General features: G+C 52.1%; 1 protein-coding gene across 3 annotated transcripts in view; it reads left to right on the plus strand.

Moving 5' to 3' along the window:
• SLC37A1 (solute carrier family 37 member 1) overlaps window positions 1-22,552 on the plus strand; it is a 65,993-nt gene extending 43,441 nt beyond the window's left edge. For 2 of the 3 annotated variants that reach the window (XM_058523159.1, XM_058523160.1), the window contains exons 11-20: window positions 92-223; window positions 2,597-2,687; window positions 4,446-4,508; window positions 5,048-5,133; window positions 6,265-6,313; window positions 7,589-7,662; window positions 10,447-10,525; window positions 16,706-16,803; window positions 21,013-21,077; window positions 21,539-22,552. In XM_058523159.1, coding sequence (XP_058379142.1) covers window positions 92-223; window positions 2,597-2,687; window positions 4,446-4,508; window positions 5,048-5,133; window positions 6,265-6,313; window positions 7,589-7,662; window positions 10,447-10,525; window positions 16,706-16,803; window positions 21,013-21,077; window positions 21,539-21,554 — 753 coding nt within the window. In that variant the 3' untranslated portion in view covers window positions 21,555-22,552. The remainder of the gene's footprint in view (window positions 1-91; window positions 224-2,596; window positions 2,688-4,445; window positions 4,509-5,047; window positions 5,134-6,264; window positions 6,314-7,588; window positions 7,663-10,446; window positions 10,526-16,705; window positions 16,804-21,012; window positions 21,078-21,538) is intronic. The other variant, XM_058523161.1, reaches the window with a different exon arrangement.
• Window positions 22,553-23,591: the final 1,039 nt, after the last annotated feature.

Here is a 23,591-nt window from a genome sequence, read left to right on the forward strand (position 1 = left end):
GTTATTAGGAATTCCGGCCTCACTTCAACCAGTGGACTACTGGGTGACACCTTCTCTTCTCTTTTTTCTTGTCAATGGGATTCATCTCCAGGACCCAGAGACGCAGTGCTTGCTGCTGTCGGATGGAAAGCACTCTGTCCATCAGAACCACACCGTCGTCCTCCCAGCCGACGGTGGGAGCGGTGTGGCCGCCATCAGCTTCACAGGGGCCTTGAAAATCCCTGTGAGTACACGTGCCTGGGGAGAGTTTCGAAAAGGGGCGTTTGTGCTTACTATGAAAAGAAACTGGCTTGTTGATAATCAAGCTTAAAAAAAGAAATCCATGATTCTAGGATCCCTGGGTTAGAAATCCATAGAAGTTTCGAACTGGAGTCTCAGAAATGAACAAAGCTGCCATGTTTTGCTTGCCTCATACTATGTTTAAAAATTTTTGAAATTTGTTGTCTCCTAGAAATTCAGAAATTTCATAAACAAATAGAGCTTCCAGCTTCACTCAAAAAACCAGAAAATCTGGCTGCCCTGGGCCTGCAGCCCCGTGGCCCCGTCCCTCCCGGTGCGCCCCTGCCTGCGGGCCCAGAGACCCTGAGTGGGAGCCCCTGGGAGGCACCGCCTTCTGCTCTGTGGCTTGGAGGAGCCAGCTCGGTTTTCTTTACCCTTTAAAGCACTTTTAGGAGCACAGACCTGGTCTCATTGACCCCTGCTTGTTAGCAGGGAAGGAGGAGGGAGGGGGGTATGCAGAGATCAAAGAGAAGACAAGCCACTCCAGGACGCAAGGCTGATGGTCCGTGGAATCTGAACTTGTTCTCTGTTTAAAAACCAGGTGTGCTGGTGCGTGGGTGGGGCGGCCGGCCCTGACTCTGGGCTGGTAGGCGCAGTGCCTGCTGGGGTCGGAGGGAGTGGTATATCATCAGGGCAGGAAGGAGATTCAGGGAGCAGGTTATTCCAGGCAGGGGTTGGGGGAGCTTTAGATGTTCTTTTATCAAATTCATGGGCTCCCTCAGCAGAGCATCTGGGGAGCTACGTAAAAGGACGTTTGGAAGCTGTGTTCCCCCGATATGGTGAGCCATGGAGGGCAACCAAGGCAGAGGACCAAGAGCAGGAGCACGTGCAGCGGGGAGAGAGCAAACGCAGCCCCGTGGGCTGGGATGGCCGGGTCTGCGCACCACACGTAGGAACGTCTGGGCTTCTGCCCTAGGCTACCAGTAGACAGAGGAGCAAGTGTGGGGCTAGAAACGTAAATGGTACAACCTAGAACCTTAAAATAACATCACAGAAATAGAAGAACTTTCACTGTAGAGCAAAGTACCACCAGCACCCAGCTGACCCTAGGTCTGCAGAGAACCCGGAGCTGGTCTCCGGCCAGTGGAGAAGGGTGAAGCCCAGGCCTGGCCCCCCCCAGTCACTGAAAAAGATTTCTGTGGGCTGGCCCATAGGAGATGCTGGTTTTAAATAAAAAGTTATTTTTAAAATTTTGTATTAATACCAACTAGTAACCTTTCCGTTGTACCTTCTTGTGGAGCTGCCTCAAATGCTTGCACTAAAAGTAGGGTGCACTCCGGTAAATAAATCCAAGTGGGGTCGTGGAGAGAGCGGGCTTCAGAGCCCGGCCTGGCCTGGCCCTGCTGCACACAAGCTGGGTGTCCCAGCTGCTCTGAGCCTCCGTTTCCTCATCTGTAATACTGGCTCATGCCTGGCGTAATACTTCACATTCTGAGGACTCACGAGACCCTTAGTAGTAGCCCCGAGCACAGTGGCAGGCCCAGGGTAGGCGGGCAGTAGATCACACACATCCTCAGGCTGGAGTATCGACTGGGAAACATGAGCTCTCTAATTCTGATATCCCTCACGTGAACTGAGTCTCGTGTTCCTCACTAGCTTTGCTGGGCCTTCCTGTGCCCATGCAGTGTGGGAAGTGGAGGGATCCGGTTCTCACTCCGATTTCCCAAGAGATGTCTGGGATTGTTGTCTCACAAGTGCTACCTCTTGCTAAAAGTACACATAAAAGAAAACACAAACAAGCATCTCACGGGAGCCATCAGACTCCTCACCGCGATTTCCTTGGGAAGATCTGTGTTTCTCTTCCCAGGGTTGTCCCCAGCACCCGCTGGTGGTTTAGTCCCTGCGGGGTGCAGTGGTCTATGTGTCTCAGAGTGCTCAGAGTCGTTTGTTCTGTGTGTTTCTGGGTCGCTGTATAATTTGCAGTGGTTTCAGTTTCAAGGGAAAAAGAAATCAGCACTGACTACTCAGTGATGGGGTGACTCTCCTCCAGGCGCGCACCCCTTGAGAGCTCCTGTGCTAGCTGAGTTTTCAGAGCCATGTGCTGTGAGAATCAGATCAGTGGGTCTCGATCTTAAAAGGCAGTCGTGTGCTGTAGGAGTCTCAGTGGGTCAGTTCTCCCATGATCTCACATCCTTGGGCTGTACTGTACATACAGCAATACTGTATCATCTCTCCCTGCACACAGCTGGAGGTGCTAGAATCAGACCAGAGATGTGGGCTGTTTTATGGGAACGAGGTAATTTGTAATGCTGTTGCATACTTGAATAAAGCTGCTGAGTACACGTTTGGGGTACACACTGCTCGCTCTCTCTTTCAGGGTGTGATCGAGTTCTCTCTGTGTTTGCTCTTTGCGAAGTTGGTCAGCTACACTTTCCTATTTTGGCTTCCGCTGTACATCACAAATGTAGGTGAGTGTCTGTTGCTAGAAGCGCAAATGTTGAGTTCTATGCAGTGGCTACGATCCAAACTCACTTTCCTCTGCTGGTTTCTCTAGGCTTGGAACAAAAAGTCCTGCATGATGCATGATGATTTGAGAGACATGCTTTAGAATCAAACATGATTAGTAGAAATGTATAGATAAAAAAGAATTTGGATATGAAAGTTTTATTGCTATAATAATAACCTTGGTGGGGTTTAAAGGATTGACATGTTATATCCCAGCTGTGGCTACCAGTTCTGTCAGGATCTTCCTATCTGGGGCAGCCTGCATTTAAATTTAGGCTCCATCAAACTTGGGGTCATATTAGCCAGTGAGCACGCATGGAGGCCCTGGGAATCTGAGATACTAAATGCTTAATAATCTGACCTGGAAATTGCTTCTTGGGGATGAGTTCTCATTTTAGGGAGGGCTAACAGTTTGTCTTACATTTCTGAAGTCCAGCAGTGGCCGAAGCTGTAGATTATTGACAGGACGTACCAGGTCAATAGTAATGTGTGCTCCCTGTACTGTGTGTGAGCACAAGAGGAAGGAGGAGAGGAGGGACCAGCAGTTCTTAAGAGAAGAGATCCTTGAGTGCAGGGGTTGCCACTGCGACTGAAGGAGGACGGAACGGTCAGGACAGGGGATGGTCAGGGAGGGCCCCAGGCCTCTGGGCCCAGGAGTCAGGGATTTCAAGGAGAAAGAAGAGAAACCAGGGTCCCTGGGAGATGCAGGCTCTGGTGAATGTGACAAAGAGGAGAAATGTGGAATGTGGGTGTTCACAGAACACAGAGCACGTATTCCCAGCAGTGTCATAAGGACAAGCAGAGATGGACATGAACCCAGGTCAGGAGGGCTGAATTTCACAGGGATGGAAGTTGAAGAGGCAGCGAGGGGACTGTCCCACATTAGCAGGGACAGCAGGTGTGGGAGGGACGGGAGGGGGTGGAAGACAGTAAGGAGCTCCCCAGGGGTTCTGAGCTTCCTTCCCTGTCTAGCCACCCCCACTGTTATGGCAGGCAGCCACACGCAGTCTAGACAGGTGGGCCCTGGATGGACAGGTGCTGTACCTTCTTCCTTTGTTCCCCTGTGATTGCAAAAGGGGTGACATTTTCAGGACTCAGGTCCCAAATGGCTGCATTTCCAGGAGGGATTGTTGGAAAAAAGCAAAGTTCCCTGTACGTGCCGTTCAGGACACTAGGAAAGGCTGGGCTTGACCAACAGCCCAGAGGCTTCCCAAGTCTAGTTTCTCCTGCCCTGGCCAACTTGAATCCACCTTAGAGCTCAGGGCTTGTGCAGAGTCATGCGGCCTCGGTTTCGTCATCTGTAGTATGAGAAGGTTCCAGTCCCTTCCAGATCAAAAACCGTGTGGTCAGATGGCTTGTGTCACAGGGTACTCTTACAGTGCCAGAGCCTCTTTACCACAGGACTCTTCCCAGGCCCTACCTCTGTCCTCCTGTGCAGCATCTAACTTTACAGCCATCCCGAGAGGACACTGAACCACTGAACCACACGTGGGATAATGATTAGACTGAGCCAGGTCGGTCCTCCTTTTCCGGTTAATAGTGTCTGGTTTTCATCCTTTCTGTGTGTCTACCCACGTAGTGGACTGCTTTTTTTCTTTTAATCTGAGTTAACTAGTAATTGCTACTTGGTTTAAATCATGCTTGTGAAGCAAAAGAATGTTAGGTGTGGCTATTAGACTGCTGTGACTTCCCCACGTGACGCTCTGTTGTCATTTTAATAGATCACCTTGATGCCCAGAAAGCCGGGGAGCTCTCCACCCTGTTTGACGTGGGTGGAATCTTCGGTGAGTTCCTGACCACTTGTTCTGCTTCGACAGGAACTTTAACAATAATATATACACACCTGTGGCCCAGGATCTTCTTCAGTTCACGAATTACTGAGTGGAAAATGTGTTCCCCAAGAACACGCTCAGGTCGTGTCACCTGAGCGGCGCATGGCCATCACTCTGCGGAAGGTCCTCTTTCCACGTCCTGAGCCCTGACTCTGAGCTTGAACTAGCGCTCCCTCAAACAGGAGCACGCCTCACAGTAGGCCAGACTGACGGTTAGTACCCTAACCGAAAAGGGGCCTTGGGGCCAGTCCAGAACCAGACCCCCAGACTACCCCGCAGTTTCACTGGGAGACGCCCCCCAGTCCCTCACGTCTGACCACAGCACATAAGGCCCGCTCAGAGGTCAGGCACCGCGAAGGCCCGGCTTCCTACTGATGGTGAGGTGGAGGGGGGCGCTCTTCTTGCTGCTGTAGCCTATGTCCTGCTTCCTCTCCTTGGCATCTTGCCCTGGGGACCCGAGCCCCTTCCGAACCCGCCCCTCTGCATTGCAGGTGGGATCCTGGCAGGTGTGATCTCAGACCGACTGGGGAAAAGGGCCTCGACCTGCGGCCTGATGCTGCTGCTCGCAGCCCCGACGGTGAGCCTGCACTCCCCTGCCTTGTCTGGGCCCCGACACCTCTGGAAGTAGCCACACTGTGTCCTCCTCACCAGCAGACACTCACCCGTCAGGCCAGGCTCAGCTCAGTTGGTGGCTCATGGTTTCTGGGTGCTGGCCATCGCCTCAGAACCGCATTCGGTGGCCCCTGGGCCTGCAGGGCCCCAGCTGCCCCGGGCCCGCCTCCGCTCAGCTTCCCCGCCACACTGCACGCTGCTAAGCCGCCCTCTGCGCACAGTGCTGCGCCTCGTTCATGCTTGGCGTTCATGTGCCACTGCTCCCCTTGAGACACCCTCCCTCTGCCACCCCCAGGCTCCTGCTCATCCTCTAGGATCCCCAGTGCCTTCCCTACCTCTGCAGGCACATCGACCCTGCCCAGCGTAGCCAGGGTCCTGCTGCTTGGTAGGCGTTTGGGAGCGCCTGGCCGTGGGCAGGTGGCCTCCCTCCGTGCCTCAGCTTCCTTGTCTGAAAAAGGAGAATGACAGCAGCACCGCAGCACAGTGGGAGGGCGAGGATGAAACGGAACAGCATCATAGCATTTCTGTTCTTACAGCAATTATGTTATAGGAATATTATCACTCCTCAGCTTGCGTTGTGACTATCTGCCCATCTGCCACTCCACTGGGCTGTGACTGTCCCCAGAACAAGGCCTAGTTTTCAGTCATCTTGGGGCCTTGGACACTGCCCAACCCAGACGCTCAAAGAACCCTTACTAGAGAGATGGCTGCAGGTGGCCCTTTGCTGTGAGGACTCCCACTTCATTGGCCGCAGCTGTTCGGGGCAGGCAGCCTGAGGAGGAAACGGTTAGACCAGATATGGAGCTCAGGGAGGGCTGCCTGAGTGGGAGGCCCCCCCCCCAGGGTCCCCAGCCCACCGCGCGCTAGATTAGAACCCGTGCGTCCAGAACAAGGCTGGGGACCGATTTGCCAAGCACTGCACGGATGCCTGTCCTCAGACAGCCTGGCTCGGGCAGCATGGCCTGCCTTCCTTTTCAGGGGTTTCCACTCTCTGGTGGGCTGCCTGAGAATTGCCTGCCTGGCTTTTCAGAAATACAGATTCCTGGGAGATCTTTTGGCTACTTGTAGTAAAGCGTTGTTTTTACCCTGTTCACAGCTCTATATATTCTCCACCATCAGCAAAATGGGTCTGGAAGCCACCATAGGTGAGTCCATGGGCCTTTCTTCTTTTCATTCACACATGTTTTTTGTTTGCACAGTTTGGGGAAATGAAATAAAAAATTAACAAAGAAGCATTCAGCTGGTATAACTGAACGTATAATGTGGCTAAAATAATCCGCATGTCCCTCCCTGGGTGGGGCAGTTGGGAGGCCCATGGGGACGCTTGCTCCTGGATGTAAGGCCTGACCATCTACAGATTTGAGAGTGAGCATGGGAGCATGCAGGCCACATCGTCTGGGACGGTGATAAGCAAGGAGCCGCTCACAGAAGCCAGATGTCACCTGGTGGCAGCAGGAGGGGCCGCAGCAGCCCGAGACCTGTACCCCTGGCAGGCGAGAGCAGGCCAGAGCTGGGGCAAGGTCGGTCCAGCTCCCAGCCCGTCTCCTCCCAGTTGGCTTCTGTCAGCCTCCATTCTGGGAGCAGTTGCATAACATTGGGGGACTATTTTTAACTTCCTGCAAGCAGCGCTATCAAATTATGTCTCTGACACTTCATAAATATTTTTTCTGACCTAACAAGCCAGCAGTGGGGATTGGAAGGGATGTAGGTTGGTGTGATCCCATTAAAAGTTATCCAGAAGGCAGGGTGCTGATATGAGAGGATCATGGCGTTTCCTGTGACCCTCAGTCCAGACGCTTCTGCACAGAGGAGTGTGAACCCGAGGATGGTTTGGGAAAGTGAGCCTAGAGGATGGTGTAGGAAAGTGCCTGTGCGTTTCCAAAGTAGGCACAGTGGTCCTGCCTGCGGGAAGCTCGCCTGCACTGGGTCTCCGGGTTTCCCTCGAGGGCTGCCGTCAGCAGCTGTGGGCTCAGAGAGCAAGTCCTCTCGACTGCAGAGAAGACTGTGGCTGGTGTTAGCATCCAGCCGACACCACAACAGGAAGCACTCGCTCACCCGGGTCACGTGCGTACTTGGTGCCTCAGGTTTCTTGCTCCCTCTCGCTGTGTCGCTGCTGCCCATTGAGGGTTGAGGAAACAGAGTAGCAGGTCCTCTGAACACAGCCTGACTCTGGGAAAGTGTGAGTGAACTTAGAAGACACATCCTGGGGCGAGTTTAAAAGAAGACGTTTATGACATTTAGCCTGGCAGTTACCACCCCCAGGATGTGGGGACGACGTCCCAGCACCGACCTGCATCCCGCTCAGGCCAGGACCCATGCATGACATCAGGTGTCCATCTAGAGGGTCTCTGAGACCGTGGAAGCCCTCCTGGGGGCCCTGTTCTGCTCACTAAACCCCCTTCTGGTTTCTGTTTCCACAGCCATGCTGCTCCTCAGCGGGGCCCTGGTCAGCGGGCCATACGCGCTGATCACGACCGCCGTCTCTGCCGACCTGGTGAGTGACCGCACATCTCAGCGCAGAGCCGTGGGTGGGGGCCGAATGCTGGCCTTGGTGGTCACGTCCTCCATTCACGACAACAATGGTCTCTATTAGTAAAATCGAGTGTTTACATAAGCACCTTTTCTGTGGATGACCAGTGTCTACGGTAAGAGTCTTCTGAAGCAAATAAAGGGAGATGGCAGCCCCTGTTCTATAAACGAGGGGGCTGAGAGGAGACGAAGGGACTCGTCTGAGGCCCAGGTCTGAAGCCAGCAGTCTGGCTCGCTCCTCTGAGCTGCCCTTGCTCAGCCCCTGGGGCTGGTGGCCGTGCGCCCCAGAGCGTGCCCTCGGTGCCTCAGCAGGGTGAGGTCAGCTCCTCCCCTTCGTCCGGCCCACTCTGGGTGCCGCTCTGTGCCCGGCCCTCTGCTGGTCTTGGGGACTGCAGAGACAAGCCAGATGGGGTCCTGGCCCTGGGAGGACATTTTCCTCAGAGGCAGCTGGCATGGTAAAGAAATAGTGCACAGGATGGTAAATGCCAGTGCCACGTGGCAGGAACCACCCAGGGCCTTGGGCCCCCAAATCCTTCCTGGAGGAGGAGCTTCTGACAAGGTGACATTCGACTCCTGACCACAGAGACCCAGAGGAGGCAGGGCCGTCTCCTCTACCTGACGTGAAAGATGGACATTTCACACGGAGGTCACAGGCGGACATCTGAAGGAAGCACTGCACTAAAATACGAAATGCCCTTTGAAAAGTAGTTTCCGTAATTAAATGGGAGAGAAGAGAGATCTCCCAGATAGAAGAATCTATATAGCTACTGCATCCTCAGGGAGGGAGCACAACTCCCCTCTCCTTGGGTGTGGGCTGTGCACAGCATCGTCCTCCCACAGAGGACAGTGTGGGGAGGGACAGAGTGATGCCGAGTGGAGAGACCGGGGTCGCGTCCACACCCACAGTGACGGGTCACGTGGACAGCACACACCCTGGGTGTGATGTGTTCCACGCTCTATCTAGTCATGAGAAAAACATCAGACAGTTCACAGTTGAAGGACATTTGACTCCTCAAAACTGTCAAGATCACCAGAAACCAGGAAGTCTGAGGAACTGTCACAGCCAGGAGGAGCCTAAGGAGACACAACGACTAACTGTCATGTGGCTTTCTGGGTGGGATCCTGGAGCAGAAAGATTAAATTAGACATTAGATAAAAGCCAAGGAAATCTGAATACAGTGTAGACCTTAGTTAATAGTAATGCATCAATGTGGGTCATTAATTATGACACAAAAGCATAACAGTGTACGATGTTAACACAGGGGAAAGTGGATGCAGGGCCTACAGCAACTCCGTATACTGTCTTTGCAAATGTTCTGTGAATCTAAGACTAGTCTAACATTAAAAGCCTATCTGAAGCCAAAGCAGTTCCCCAAAAGTGGTTTACAGACTGGTGGGCAGGATAGCAGGGCTTCTCGGCCAGCACTTCCCCGACTCCTGAGTCCCCGGAACTTTCCTTTGGCTCCAGTGGTCTCCTCCTCTCTTCTGATCTCTCTGAAGTTCTTCCAGAATCAGACTCACCAGCCCCCAGCTCATTCTCCTGTTTAGAAACCACAGCAAGCCCGCCCACAGTCCCTGCCCCTGCCCCTTCGCCCCCTTCGCTTAGGGCTGGGGACGGCGCGTTGCCCGACACTCAGCCCCGTTAGCACAGCCAGCGGCCCTCTTGTGCGCTGTCCTCAGCATCTCTGCTCTTTTCCCTCCCAAGAGAACCAGGGGCCCTGTCCCCACAGGCCGGTCGGCAGAGAGCAGCGGAATAGAGAGGCTGGCGAGGTGGGCTGTTCTCGTCTTGTCTCTGCCAGGTTGCCGACCTACAGCACAGCCCACCTTTGTGTCGAGAGAGTGCTCAGACTGCATTTATGAAGCGTGTCCATCCTCCTGTTGGGGCAGAGAAAATTCTGGAAAGGCCCACACTAGATCAGTAACAGCGGTCTGCCTCCATAGGATTAGAGGGCAGAGGAGGGACTTGCACTTCTTTTTCAGACCCCAGAAAACGTGGATTAGGGGTGATTATCATTTTGTGTGTATGCTTAATTTTATATTGTATACCTGTGTACATACGCATTTATTTTTACAAGCTTTAGTTTATTTTTATGGTTTTAGGTTTCCAGGCACTCTTTTTCCTGATTTGTTTTTTCTTTTTATTGTGCTTAGTTTGCATTTTTTTCCCCAACCTCACATCTGGCTTTTTGAAAACCAGAGCTCCTGTCGGTTTGTCATTTAGGACTTGCACCTCCTACGTTGGTTTCTTGGGTCCTGCCCTCCTCCCCATCCTCCCTGGCATTTTCCATTAATCACATGGATTTTTAGATGCTGCAGAGCTGTCTGACGTGTCACAGAGAGCCCCTCGCAGAAATGTGGGCGTTAATGCCGGCACGGCTGAGGGCCGGGGCAAGTGTCATTCATCTTCTTATCTTCCCTGTTGGCTTATGTGGTGCCTGAGTGAAGAGGATGATCGTGCCGAATAAATATTTATTTATTTGAAGAGAATTATAATAGTTCTTTAAACTAAAATATGCTTGGACAAGTATTTATGACGATTTTTGACTATTAAAAACCCTTGAAACTTTGCATACCTTTCCATGGTAAGTTTGGAATGGAGTAGAGTTTACATTTTCTAATGGAAAATACCCTACGTTTTGAATTGCTCTGCAAAGTCACTTGAGTAAATTGTTGTGTGGAAGGCGTAGATTTACTTCTCACTGTCGTGCTGCTGGGACGTGTTTCACATTTGTTTCTCCCTCTCCTCCAGGGGACTCACAAAAGCTTGAAAGGAAACTCCCACGCCCTCGCCACCGTGACTGCCATCATCGACGGGACCGGCTCTGTGGGTACGTGGATGTTTTTAGCTCTAAGAGGTTAATCGTGGTCATAGGGAAACCACATTGGCATATCCTAATTCACAGATGCCAAGGATTCCAACTGCTTTGGTACTACGAGGATCAACTGGCCTTCTTAAAATATGAGTAGCTCGCAAGCGTGTGCAAACCCAGGGGAAATGGGCATGTGGGTGCTGTCTGTGCTCTGCTCAGATGGCTCCAGAGACCATGGGGGCATGTGGCTGGTTGGGACAAGTTTTCCTCCGTGTGAAAGAGCGTGTACCCAGGTTTTCGTCTAAGCCAACAGCTGGCAAACTGCAGCCCCTGGCCTGCTGTCCACTGAGTGTTTATCGTTGTTATTTCAGAAGGACAGAATCTTATTTACATATAAATGACAGGAAAACTAATGAGTCGCAAAGCACACGGGATTCTGAGTGACACCAGCCTCGTTCAGATTCTTAGAGAGAATTCAGTAGCATAGTCTGGAGTAAAGACTGGTGGCAAATAAGCCACTCATCACCTCAGAGATGGGCAGGTGGGAACTGGTAAACCACCAAGCCTGTTCTTTCTTTTCAGTGAGTCAGAAGGCTGATGGCAACATCCTTGGCCTTTCTCGAGCCTTCGTGCAAGGAGCGTGTGCACTGTGACCGCTCCTACCTTATGGGACCCTGCCCTGCACCAGCTCCTGCGGTCATTGCTTGTTCCTCTGAATGTGGGAGACTGAAGCTCGGGGGGTTGGCTCATGTGCCTCCCATGGCTCATCAGAAGAATATTGGGCTGCAATCTGGTGCGTCACCTGCTGCCCCAGGCTCCCTACCCAGAGGGACAGTGAGAGAGGGCAGACAGGTGGAGAGGGGCACCCAGGGGCCTGGGACACTCTCACAGCAGAGAAACCAAGTGCTTGCCAGACAAAGGCGCCTCAGTGAAAACAAGTTTTGCCAGAGCCTGGCATGTGGGGCTGCCCTCGCCACCACTCTGGGAAGCTGGGGCTTTCCTCGTGGCTGTTCCCGTGGCCCTTTGTGCCAGCTGCGGGGAGACATCCATGGTCCATTTCTGGACACCCTCTGCCGTCTTCCTGCAGAATCCGAAGTCCTTCCTGCCACTCTGCCCTCCTCACTCTCATAGCCACACCACCTCCCTGCTGCTCCTCAGAAGACCAAGCCTGGTCCCCGTGCAGGGCCTTTGCACAGGCTGTGCCCTGTACCTGAAAGGCGCCCCCCACAGGGGACCTGATGCCACATGCCCTCATGCCCTTAGAGTCTTGCTCAGATGTCACCCTCTGAGCGAGCCCTTCTCAGCCCACCCTGTCAGGGAGGCGTGGAGCCTCCACACTCAGGGCCCCTCTGCCCTGGGCTGCTCTCCTCCACAGCACTTCCCACCTGTCTGCTTTGTGTTGTCTTCTCAACCTCCGCCTGCGTGGAAGCTTCACGAGGACAGGAGCCTGTTTTGTTCTCTGCTGGATTCTCGGCACCTAGACAGGACCTGGAGCACAGGAGGCACCAGTAACGAGTGGCGGGAATGGCTGGCTGCGCCGAGACACGAGGGATTGGACACGGGCCCTGCAGTCTCCTGATCAGGCTGTTGAGTTCACAGGGAGGGGCTGGTCAGAGAGGCCCTGGGCTGCCCTCAGCCTGTGCAGTCCATCAGGACAGGACCACCCGCCTCTGGGTCGCGGGAACCCCGGGTCCATGCCCTTGCTGCCCCTTCCGGGGGCTCCACAGCTTGCTTCATGGGTAGGTCCTGCTTGTTCCGAGCAGCACCGGGCAAGGTCGCTGTGCTTTGGAAGGCTGGGCCCAAGCTTCTCATGGTCCCCAAAGTCACAGCAGCCCCGTTTCCATCCTCGACATTAGTTCCTTCATTTCGCTGGTTCCAGGGATGACTTTGAATCTGCTGGACAGTGCTAGTGGTCACCCTGCTGACTTTAAAGTGAGACCATTCTCTGCCGGGCACCTCCTGGGCCCTGAGGACACGTCTGGGAGAGGCAGGCAGGTGCTGTGCCCGTGACAGGCGTCTGCGGGGCAGCACGGCTCTCCCTGCGTGGGGCATGCCTGCTGCTCTCCTGGCTTACTTAGCACACGAGAAACTTCCACAGCCTGAAAGACGCGCTCAGCTGGAAGTCGAGAGACTCCTGGGCTGAGCTCGGGTCTAATGAACTGTGTGCCTGAACAGCCTCCTCTCTGCCTTCTGTCCCAGAGAGACCTTTGTCTAGGAGTCAGTCCAGCTCCCACTGTGGAGCCCTTTTCTTAAAGCTAATTTGCAGCTCTGCTGGCATCCCTGATTACTGTGTTAAAGCAGAAGATGGGAGTTTATAAAGAGGGGAATTACGAATTAGGTGAAAAAACACATTTTTTATGATATTCTTTTCAAAACAAGAGGGAAACAGAAGTCCATGGCTAGTGGTCATCTGCATCTGTAAAGGGGGCAGGCTCTGAGCCGCGAGGGAGGAACCACAGCACAGCTCTAGACGCCTTTGACCCCGAGGAGGGGTGGCAGGGGGCGACTCGGACCATCTGTGACCTCTTCACTAGTCTGCGTGCCATACTGACTGTGGTGGAGCCGTGGCACCCACCTGGTGCCTGCAGCACCTGCACTCAGGTCTGATGGGGCCTTGGATTTGCCAGCTCCAGGGTACGAGGACCCGAGGAGATGGTCACCGTGGAAACGGCACGCACGCTTGTCCACCCGGCATCTCCATCATTATGTCTCTCCGTAAGTGCTGCCCAGGCAGACAGAAGCAAAGACAGGCTCTAGAGGAAATGCACTCTGATCAGCAGAAAATCCCCTCACAGGGGAGTTTACCCCTCGTAGACAAAGGCCTCTGTGGGACAGAAGGCAGAGAGAAGGTTGTTCAGATGCTTGTTAAATGTTGTAAATATTGGTTTCGATGGAGACAAGCTTGACTAATTGTAAGCCAGCGCCTTCTTGTAGTTCACAAGAGCCGTGTGGTTCCAGGCGCAAGGGTATCCGTTGCTGCATCCACAGCACTTAGAAGGACATCCCAGTGGGATGAAAGGCTTGTCGTTTTTATGTGTTTTATGCAGAACGATTAAATTGAGCCCTGAATTTTTTTCATTAGTTTTTATTTTGTCAAAGTAAAATATACTGTAACTTTAGAAGCCAGATAGTCTTACAAGCTTATTATAATGCAAAATGACAGTCCCCTGCCCTGTGCCCCCTCAGCCCCTCTTTCTAGACGCAGTCACTATCAACCGTTCCTTCTGGTCTCTCCCACATGTTTCTTGAATCATCAGTTTTTGACACTATCTGCTGTCCTCCTAGTAAGGAAGATGGGGCCCCGGCTCTTTCCACCCCGTTCTCCATTTCCCTCATCCCCATCAAGTACTCTGGCTGTGTTAATAGTGTTCACTCTCAAGCCAAGAAATAAACTTTAATTATGCATCCTTAACGTGCACATTTTTGTTTTTCCCCAAACCAACGAACGCCTCATTTTTCCCTTTTGTTTAAGTTTCTGTCCCAGTTGCTCCCCCTCCGCAGCCTCCCACACCATCAGCCTGTGTGGGCGTCCACGGCCACCTTCCTCCCTCGCTTCACTCTCCGCCTGCTGCTCCGCTCTCGTCCCACAGCTGCTTTCCCCACCGTCCTACAGGTCTCTTTCATCTCCTGCCCACGTTAGGCCCTGTTTCTAGATCTCGTGTTTACTCCTCTTTGGTGGAAGATGTCTTCTAGTAGCTTCCTGAGTAGCAGTTCACGGGAGGTGGATTGGAGAACCAGGAAGTCTGTGGTGTCAGGATTCTGCTCTCTCACTTGGTGGACAGTCTGGATATAGAAGTCTAGGTTGAAAGTCCTTTTCTTCAGAATTCCGTTGTCTCGCAGCCTCCCTGTCACCGTGGAGAAGTCCGTGTCGTCCTCGGCCAGGCCTTCCCGTCGGACCTCTGCTTTCCCCGGCCCCGCTTCTTCTCCCCTGGGCCCTGGGCACCTGGTGGCTACGCAGTCTGGAAACACACGCCCTTCATCTCGGGGAAACTGGGCTCTAGCTTTCTTTGATAAGTTCCCTCTGCTATTGTCTCTGTTTTTTCTTCCTGGGAAACTTCTTAGTCAGATGTTAAGCTCTCTGGATTAATCCTTCCATTTTCTTTTCTTTCTTTTTTCCCTTCCTGCCTGTGTCTTTGTTCTTTTCTTCTACTTTGTCAGAGATGTTCTTGACTTCACTTTCCAACCTTTCTATTGAACTTTGTGTTTTGGCTGTCATAACGTTTATATTCATTGGTGTTTCTCTGCCCTTTCGGGGTATCCTATTCTTACTGGATGCAGTGTGTGTTAGATTGAATCATGTGAAATTGCCAATATCGAATTGGTTTTCAGATAGAAAAGTGGGAGTTTCATGAGGTTCAACTTTAATTTTCTGTTAGTTCTCCTAGGGTATTATAATTTCCTGGGAATTTTCTTCTCCTCAGTTTGTTTGTTTCCTGTAGATTTCCCTCCTCCCAGCAGGTTTGCTTTCACATTGAGGCTTTCCTCAGACACAGGTGAATCTTGGCCATCCCCTTATGTATTCATATTTAAGAATGAGCCACTAAGCACTTATTGGAAGCCCTTTCTGCCTGGGAGGGTGAGCCAACTGCTGGTCTTCACAGTCTTGGGATCCAACTGGAACCTGGAGGAGGAGACCCCCAGTCCCACGGCGGGTGTGGACCTAGCTGCCAGCATTCTCATTGTTGTGTGGGAGGGCAGGCGCTGCTTGGTGGACGCTGGTGGCCTTCCCCACATTCTCCTGTGCTGGGTCAGTGCCTCTTCCCTGCCCTACGCTGGGCTTGGTATCCTCGAGCCCAGAACCTCTGGTTCAAGTTCTCCAGAGGTTAAGGTGCTGGAGTAGCGACCTGGGACCAGAGGATGGGGAGGGACACAACTCAGAGTGATTTATAAGGTTCTCAACCAACCCCCCATTTACTTCTCCTGCCTCCCTTCCGCCCTCCTCGTGCGCTTTGCCGGGCCTCGCCCTGAGCACGGAGTCCCTGGAGTCTCTCTAGGGCTGGGAGAGCTGGAGCTTGTCAGTCGTCATGCCCTTTAAATGCCATCCTCCAAAAACGCTGCCCTCTCTCATCTGTCATTCTTCCTGTGGGTTTATAATTTTTAAAATTCACTTATGGTCCGTTTTGTGGTGTTGGGAGGGGTAGAGATAAGCACCCATGAGCAGTCTGCATTGTTTACCTGGAAGTTCTTCTGTGACAAAAACCCATACAGTCACCCTCAGATTATAGAAGTAGCAGGTGCTCTTTGTAAATGCTTGAAACGATATCAGAACGTATAACGTAGGGAAGACCTGGTAATCCTACCTCTCAGAGATTAGATCTCAGTCATAACCTGGGGTAAATTCTTCATCTTCTTCCCATGCCAAAACAGCAGCTCCTACACGTGCATTGTAACTATTCCAGTCTGCTCTAGGGAAATAAAGACCAGACTGCTGCAGCGAACACTCCTAGACAGACAGACAAATCCTTTGGATATTTCAAGGAATATTTGCTTTCCTTTGTTTTTATAGGTTTTTTTTTTTTATTATTTTGACAATTTCAGACTAAGAGAAAAGTTGCAAAAATAGTACAAAGAATTCACATTTACTACATCTGCTTCATCATTCCTCTTTCTCACACAGATTTATAACACACATATATACACACATAACATATAGACTTGTAAATACACGTATGTGTATTTTTCCCAAACTAATTAAGAGTAAATTGCAGACATGCTGCCCCTTTACCAATAACTTTGTATTTAGTATATATTCCCTAAAAACAAGGAATTCCCTGATACAACCACAGCACAATTATCAGAATCAGCAAATTGACATTGATACGGTATTAGTATCGACAAACCTTATTTATATTTTACCAAATAATATTTTTAGCATAAGAATATCTAATATTGTGCATTAGATTCAGATTTATTGATAATAAATTTTTAAATGGGATTTTTGGATCAAAAGAGTGAACATTTTAATGTCCATACATATTTGTGGATTTGCTTCCAGAGGAAGGCTGTGTCACTCACGGCTCCCCAGTGCTGAGTGTTGTTAAGCTTTTTCCCCCCGCCCCCAGCCTGGTAGGTGAGCGTGAGCTGTGTTGCTGTACCCATGAGGGAGATGCTCTGTGTGTCTGTGGGGCGGTGGTGGTCAGCGCCCCCGCTCCGGAGGCCTCTCTCAGCGCTGTGCCCACCCATTTTGTGTCATTTCAGGAGCAGCCCTGGGCCCCCTGCTGGCGGGGCTCATCTCCCCGTCAGGATGGAACAACGTGTTCTACATGTTGATGTTTGCAGACGCCTGTGCCTTACTGGTGAGTCGTCTCACTTCTAATCAAGCAGCCTCTCGTGAGCGTCTCTGGATGCCAGGCAAACACTGCTGACACTTTCTCCCGTGGACTCCTGCAGTGCTCAGGGAAGTTCAGGCCTGCGACATATCCCAGCTTCCCTCCATGTTCGTGGCCCAAGCCCTTTCTCTTTCTGGTTTAAACGGATGCCAGACGCAGAAGCAGATCGGTCTGCTGCTCTGTAGTTTCAGGCAGGATGGGCGAGAGGCGAAGAGCCAGGGCTCCCTGGCTCCAGATCCTGGGCCTGTCACCTGTCAGGCGCATGTGCAACTGGGGCAGGCTGCCTAGCCTCTCTGTCCTGCAGCTGCCGTGTTTTCACATGGGCAGAATAATGGCCCCCAGTGACAGGGTTATTGTGGGAATTAAAGATGATGCACAGTGACTGGCCTCCTAGACGGTGGCCATTATTGTCCCAGCGTTCCTCCTGCTGTCAGTCACATGGGGGCAGCAGCTTGACTCCCTGCACCCACAGGGGTGGAGGAGAGAGAGGGAACAGAGGCTGCCAGTGCAGGCCCTGGGTGCTCCTGGCTTCTGCCCCCTGTTCTCTGGGCACCTGAGTCCAGGCCCCTCCTGCGCTGAGAAGATTTGAGGTTTTCTTTAGGATAGAGAAGACCAGTTGTGAAATCATAGGCAGGCAGCACACACCTGCGAGAGTAGCTACGGTGTCACCTTACGAGTCAGCTTGTGCACTAAGTCCCCAGACCTGAGGCCATGTGTCTCCTCTCGCTTCACCAGAAAAATTCTGATCCCAGTAAAGTGAATGGAGGATTTTGGAAATATCAACTCCATCAATTAAGTGAAAGTTTTGTATTTTAATTCCAGGAAGCCCTAAAACAGCTCCTCCTATTTCGTACAGAGTCAGGTACCAACTCTCAATTTAGGAACCTATTAGGTTTTAAAAGGCTGTTCCTCAGATCATTTGTTTTTTTAAATGCCTAAGGGTTTTAGTTAAGTCCTCGGATCATTTCCACTAAGTAGTAATGAAACTTCCGTCATTATGGCTGTTTAAAGACTGAAAACTCTTCTATTTCAGAAATACCAGCTGATATATATTAAACTTCCTTTTAAATGCATAGCTGAACTCCTAAGAAAGGAGTGCTGTCCCCAGGACGCAAGAATGTGGTGGCAGCACAGACGAGTCCGCCAGCTGATGCTGGAGCGGCCCGGGCAAGCTGTCCGGCTCAGGACTCGAGGGCTGGGGGTTATGCCCACCAGGAACAGGAGACGAGGCACTGGGCTGGCGCACGGTGGGGAGTGGGAACTGGAGACTTCCTTGTACAGCCAGGCCCCGAGGAGGGCTGTGCTCGCGGTGAGAGGCTGAACGTTTGCACGCTGTACAGAAGACAGCATGCATCCGTGTCATCTCAGCCTGTCACCAGGCTGGAGGGAATCTTCCCTGAGAACTTTTAGCCATGGACCTGCCTACAATGAGCTTTAATTTTCGAGCTTATATTATGTAAATATTATATAATATGTAGGAAAATTGAGTAAAATTGTCCTGGAACGGTGATATATCTGTTAGGCAGAAGCAAGGCCAAAACCATTTGAGAGGGACAAACTTCAGCCCAGCTGCATGGGATTCCTACAGCTCACACCCCACTGAAGATGAGCTCACGGTCCAGGATGAGGAAACAGTCCACTGTGAATGGAGGTGACAGACACAACAAACAGCAGAATCAGACCCTCCAAAACTGCAGATGAAAGGGTCATCAGAGACACTGTAAAAACAAGTATATTTAACATTACTAACAATGTCAGAGAAGGAACAGAATTTGGGAGAAAAGAACAAGACAGAGCTGGTGGAATAGACATATAAGGAAATTATCCAGAATGCAGCACAAAAAGAGGAAGAGATGGACAATACTAAAGAGAGATTAAATATAGAATGGAAGACCAAATGAGATGGTCGGATACAGTCTCCTAGGAATTCAAGAGGAAGAAACCAGAAGGACTGGGATAGAAGCAATGCTTAAGGAGAAAACAGCTGAGAACCCGAGGGGTCAAAAAGCAGCCACTGCAACGTGGAGAAGACGGTAAACACAAAGCTCGTGGAGGAACTGATCCAAACATCGTTATCAAAGGACTGTCTCCCCATTAGCAGCAGATTGCAGGTTGGATCTAAAAATCCAGACTCCAATTATTTTCAAGAAACACCCCTGATACATCAGAATCAGACAGAAAGAAATGTCAGAAAGAACAAAAGGGAAAGAATAGAAAAATACATGACAGGCAAATAAGAACTGAAAGGAAGCTGGACTAGCTAGGATAGATGAAAGAGACCTAAAGCCAGAAGGTGTCAGGAGAGGCGGGGGGTTATCTCGTAGTGGGAGAAGGCAGGAGGGCAGTTCCACTAAGGATGAGTCTTTTCAGACTTAAAAACCAGACCCGTGTTCTTCTCTTTGCTGGTCAATAGACCAGTTTCCCTCCTTCAAAGTCTGAGGCTGGGAACCCCAGTGATCTCAGCAGGTCACCCTGCAGGGAGTGGATCTGGGGGACCTGGACTCTTCGTGGCATGTGATCCAAGCCTGGTGGCCGTGCTCTCACACCTATAGGCCTCACCTTCCCCAGCTCGTGTCCCATCAGGCTCCAGCCACCAGGCAGGCACCTGGAGCTGGCAGCTGCCCTCCCCATTGGGTATTGCCTGCACAGACCAGAACTTCTGTCATGTTTTAGAAGTTGGCCTTTGTCCTTCAGAATTGTTACTACTGTTTACAGTTTATTCCATGCCCACATATAACACTTGTCATTTTCCTCCTCTTTTTCCTTTCTCTTAAGGATCTGCTTTTTATAATCATAGACTTCCTCCTACTAACAATTTTCACATTCTGGACTTGGAAGATTTTATGTTGATAAGACAGCAGCTCAGACTCAGCAGGCAGATGCTGGTAGCTGGAGGTAGAGGTTCAGATTCACGGTGATCAGATTAGTAACAAAACTGTTACTGCTGCTGCCAAGCCCCTGACATGTTCCCACCCGCTACGTTCACCACTGCAGCCGTATGAACACTGCTCCTGCGTCAGGCAGGGCAGCTGGGTTGCGTTGTATCTGTAGGAGAAATGCCTGTCCTCTTCAGCCTGAACTCACATCATACGAGGGACGTGTAAGCTCCCGCTTGAGCCATAAGCGTCTAAGAAAATAAAACGTTTCTGCTTCCGGAGTTCTCTCCCAAGGCTTAGTCCTGTGTAGCTTCATGGGTTTTTAAGGAGCCCCTCAAAACTCTCCTCCAGCACCCCCACTGCCTTGAGCCCCTTGGCCCAGGGGTCCCCCTGGGCCCGAGAGCACCTGCTGCCTTCTGAGAAGTGGGGGCCTCTAGAAGCAGGGCTTCCCTCGGGACCCCGTGTCTAAGCCCCAGGGCACTGCATCCCCTTGGGGGAGCTCTTCTGAGGGCTGATGTCACGCTCGGGGAAAGACTGATCCACAGCCTCAAACACAAGGAAAACCAGATAAATTTGGGGTAAGCGTAGTCATAAGTGTGGATTCGTAAATTGACTCCGAGCCCCCTAGCGTGACAAGGGACCTGAAGGAAAAGAGCCACCCCCGACAAAGGCAGAGCTGTCCATGGTTCCCAGGGACAGCCGCTCGAGGAGGGGGCCAGTGAGCAGCACTCGGGGTCCTGGGTCGGGGGCCCAGGCGCTCGCCAAGAGGCTTCTGGATGAAACATGGCTGTTCCAGCGACAGCTCCCTCAGCCTCCCAGTGCCGAGGAGTGCTCACCTGGCTCTCAGAGTCCTCCCCAGGGTCACCATCATTGTGGGTCACCTTGTCTTTATTTTCTGTCTTTTTCCAATTTGGACATGTTAGGATTGGGTTCATTTCATTTTAAAGCTTACTTGAACCCGGAAGTCATTCTGGCTGAAATGTGTCCTGAGCCTTATTTCCGGGAGCACGTCAGTGGTGGTTCACAGGACTTAGTAAGCAGCAGCCCTGCGTGGGAAGGCCTTCAGGCTGGCTGTGCGGGAGGCCGCCCGCGGCTGTGTCAGGCCTGCAGTCCTTCTGTTCTGAGGAGCAGCATCTCTCTGGGGCAGACCCCGTGTGTGCTGGGGGAGAGCCGCAGGCAGGATGGGCTCCCGCGGGCGCGGGCTGGCACTGGCGTCTTTGCAGTGACAGCAGGCACGCCCGCCGTCTGCTCAGGGTCTCGGCCAGCAGTAACGGGGGTCTCGTCTTTGTTTCACATGCAGTTCCTGATCCGCCTTATACACAAGGAGCTGAGCTGCCCGGGGTCTGCGACGGGGGACCAAGTTCCGTAAGTCCCCCATGGGGACCCTTCTCCCCATGTGATAAAAGCGCAGCTTTAGAATGTCACCCTGGCTCATCTGCCTTCCACACCTGGCTTTTCTTAAGAAAGAAAAGAAAAGTCATCCCTGTCCCTGTCATTGCCCGTCTCGTTCGCGCTCATTTTCCTTTCCCAATAAACACCTCGGGGTGGATGTGATCGTGCCAATCCTCAAAATCTCAGTGAAAAATATGAGGGCTCAGCCTGACCTCCTGCCCCGCCTCCTCTCTTGCTCTCCTCTCCTCTGTCCCCTCAAGGCTGTGGGGATGTGGTAAGACGGTGAGACTTGTCCACCATCCAGTTCGCTTTGGGAAGACCCTGGCAGAAGGGGAGGGACCGGCGCTCCATGGGGTCTGTACACTTGGCGTGAATTCAGCATCTCTCCTGTGACCGCTGGCTGTGTAACCAGCTGCTGTTTGACGCTCTTTCAGGTTTAAAGAACACTGAGCACTCGAGTCCCGTGGAGGGAGGCTGGCCCATCCTTCACACACTGTCCTTCAAGGAAAAGTTCCAATAAAGGATCCTGTGTTGAAAAGAATCCTGTACCCTTGCCTTTTGCACACGCACCTGGAAAAGACACAAAAGCCACCTTGAGAATTCCTGGTACTACTTTAGACGAGCCGTGCGCTCAGGACGGCAGTGAGGACGTTCTTGAGCAGTGCTGTCTGCAATAGGCTGAGCCGGAACAGACGGCCAATGAGCGGGCCCCTCGCAGGGCGCTCGGCAGCTGTGCCGCCATCACGTGTGACACGCCGGGACTGGTGTGGGGACTCGGGGGCCGCAGTCTCTCAGGTATTTCAGATAGAATGTTAGGGCGGGGTGGCGCAGGCTCCGCGCCAGCAGGAGCCTGGTGACACCTGGAGGTGCCGCGTGGATGATAATCAGGACACTGCGGGCGTGGAAGGCAGCTGGCAAAGAGCCCGGCCTCTGAAAGGACGGAGGAGACTGGCAGCTGGATCCAACCCAAACAGAATTAGACCATCACATCCTCCAAAAGACCTTCCCAATGCGTCCTCTCCTGGACCGGCCTGAGAACTGACGGTCAAGGAGTGAACAGTGCTGAGGCCGTCTGAGCCTGCTGGGGTCAGAATGCCAGTCCCAGGACACCCCGGAGAGTCCTGTCATCTGAGTCCCAAGGGCCACCATGCTGCTGGTCCCCGGTGGGGTTGCTGGGAGGGCGCGGCCAAGCCTGGGAGGGGACGGGTCTCCAGTCCAGCGACTTGTTTCCCTCCGCAACACGCCAGACACCGGAACTGTCTCAGCTACCCAGCACCAGAGTGGATTTATTTATTTAAAATGTGTGCTGTGTTATAGAAGTTTGAGAAACGTAAAAGGCATTTGGTTATTTATTAGACCGACTCCGATTGTTCTCTGGCCCCTTGTTTTCTCTGTTACCTAGCGAGATACTTATCTGCCCTTTGAAATAAAATGTTTTTTTAAAAAAAACTCAAGCAGAATGTTGATTATTTCTGCACGTTTCCATTATGTTAAAAAAGAAAATTTCCAAATAGAGCTGCGTGTTCTCGGTTTTCTCAGGGTTGGACTCAGCGGTCCTGCAGCTGGAATCTGAGACAGCGCCCAGCAGAGCAGGGACCACCCTGCTTGGGAGCAGGCCCCTGGTGCGCACAGAAGGCCGAGGCCAGGCCCCAGCAAACACGGCCTGGATATTTTGCAGATCCTGCAATTTAAGGAATATCCCAGGATTTGTCCTTGAGTATGAAATGGCTCACGCTGGAGGAGCAGGGCTGCACGTGGAAGTTGCACAGTGGAGCGCAGGCTCTCCTACTTCCGTCTTAGAAAGAGGCACCTTCTAGTCTGCATGACGCCCGTTTCTCTCAGAGAGGGAGTGCCGAGTGTCAACACTTGCCTGTGCACGGGAAGATCACGCAGATGCTTCCCCTTCTCGGCCCAAAGGGCAGGGGTCAGGGTAAGGCCGCAGTTCACGCCCTTCCCACAGAGGGCTCCAGCTCGCTCTCCCAAGAAGGCAGACGAGATGAGGGTCTTCTGATGGCAGTTGTGCTCACAAGTAGGCTTGCTTTTTTTTTTTCAGGAAGAGTGGCCCTGCGCTAACATCTGTTGCCAATCTTCCTCTTTGTGTTTTTTCTCCCCAAAGCACATAGTTGTGTATCATAGTTGTAGAGTTGTGGCTCATCTCTGTGGGACGCCGCCTCAGCATGGCTTGATGAGCAGTGAGTAGGTCCGTGCGCAGGATCCAAACTGGCGAACCCTGGGCTGCTGAAGCGGAGCGCACAAACTTAACCGCTACGCCACCCGGCCGGCCCCCAGGTTTGGTTGTTTTAATAACCAAAGTTACTTACACATTTAAAAAGTTCCCTTCTAAAAATAAAATTTCTGTCAACGCTAAGTGGATTACGTACCGTTGCTCACACACACAGCTCGCTCAGCTTGTGTGTTTCTCTTTCCCTCTGCTGCTTTCCCAGCTGTGTTTCCTCTTCCACCTTTAGCCGCGTGCTGAGGGCTGCT

The sequence above is a fragment of the Diceros bicornis genome, chromosome 27 (assembly GCF_020826845.1).
Source record: "Diceros bicornis minor isolate mBicDic1 chromosome 27, mDicBic1.mat.cur, whole genome shotgun sequence".
Taxonomy (NCBI): Eukaryota; Metazoa; Chordata; class Mammalia; order Perissodactyla; family Rhinocerotidae; genus Diceros; species Diceros bicornis.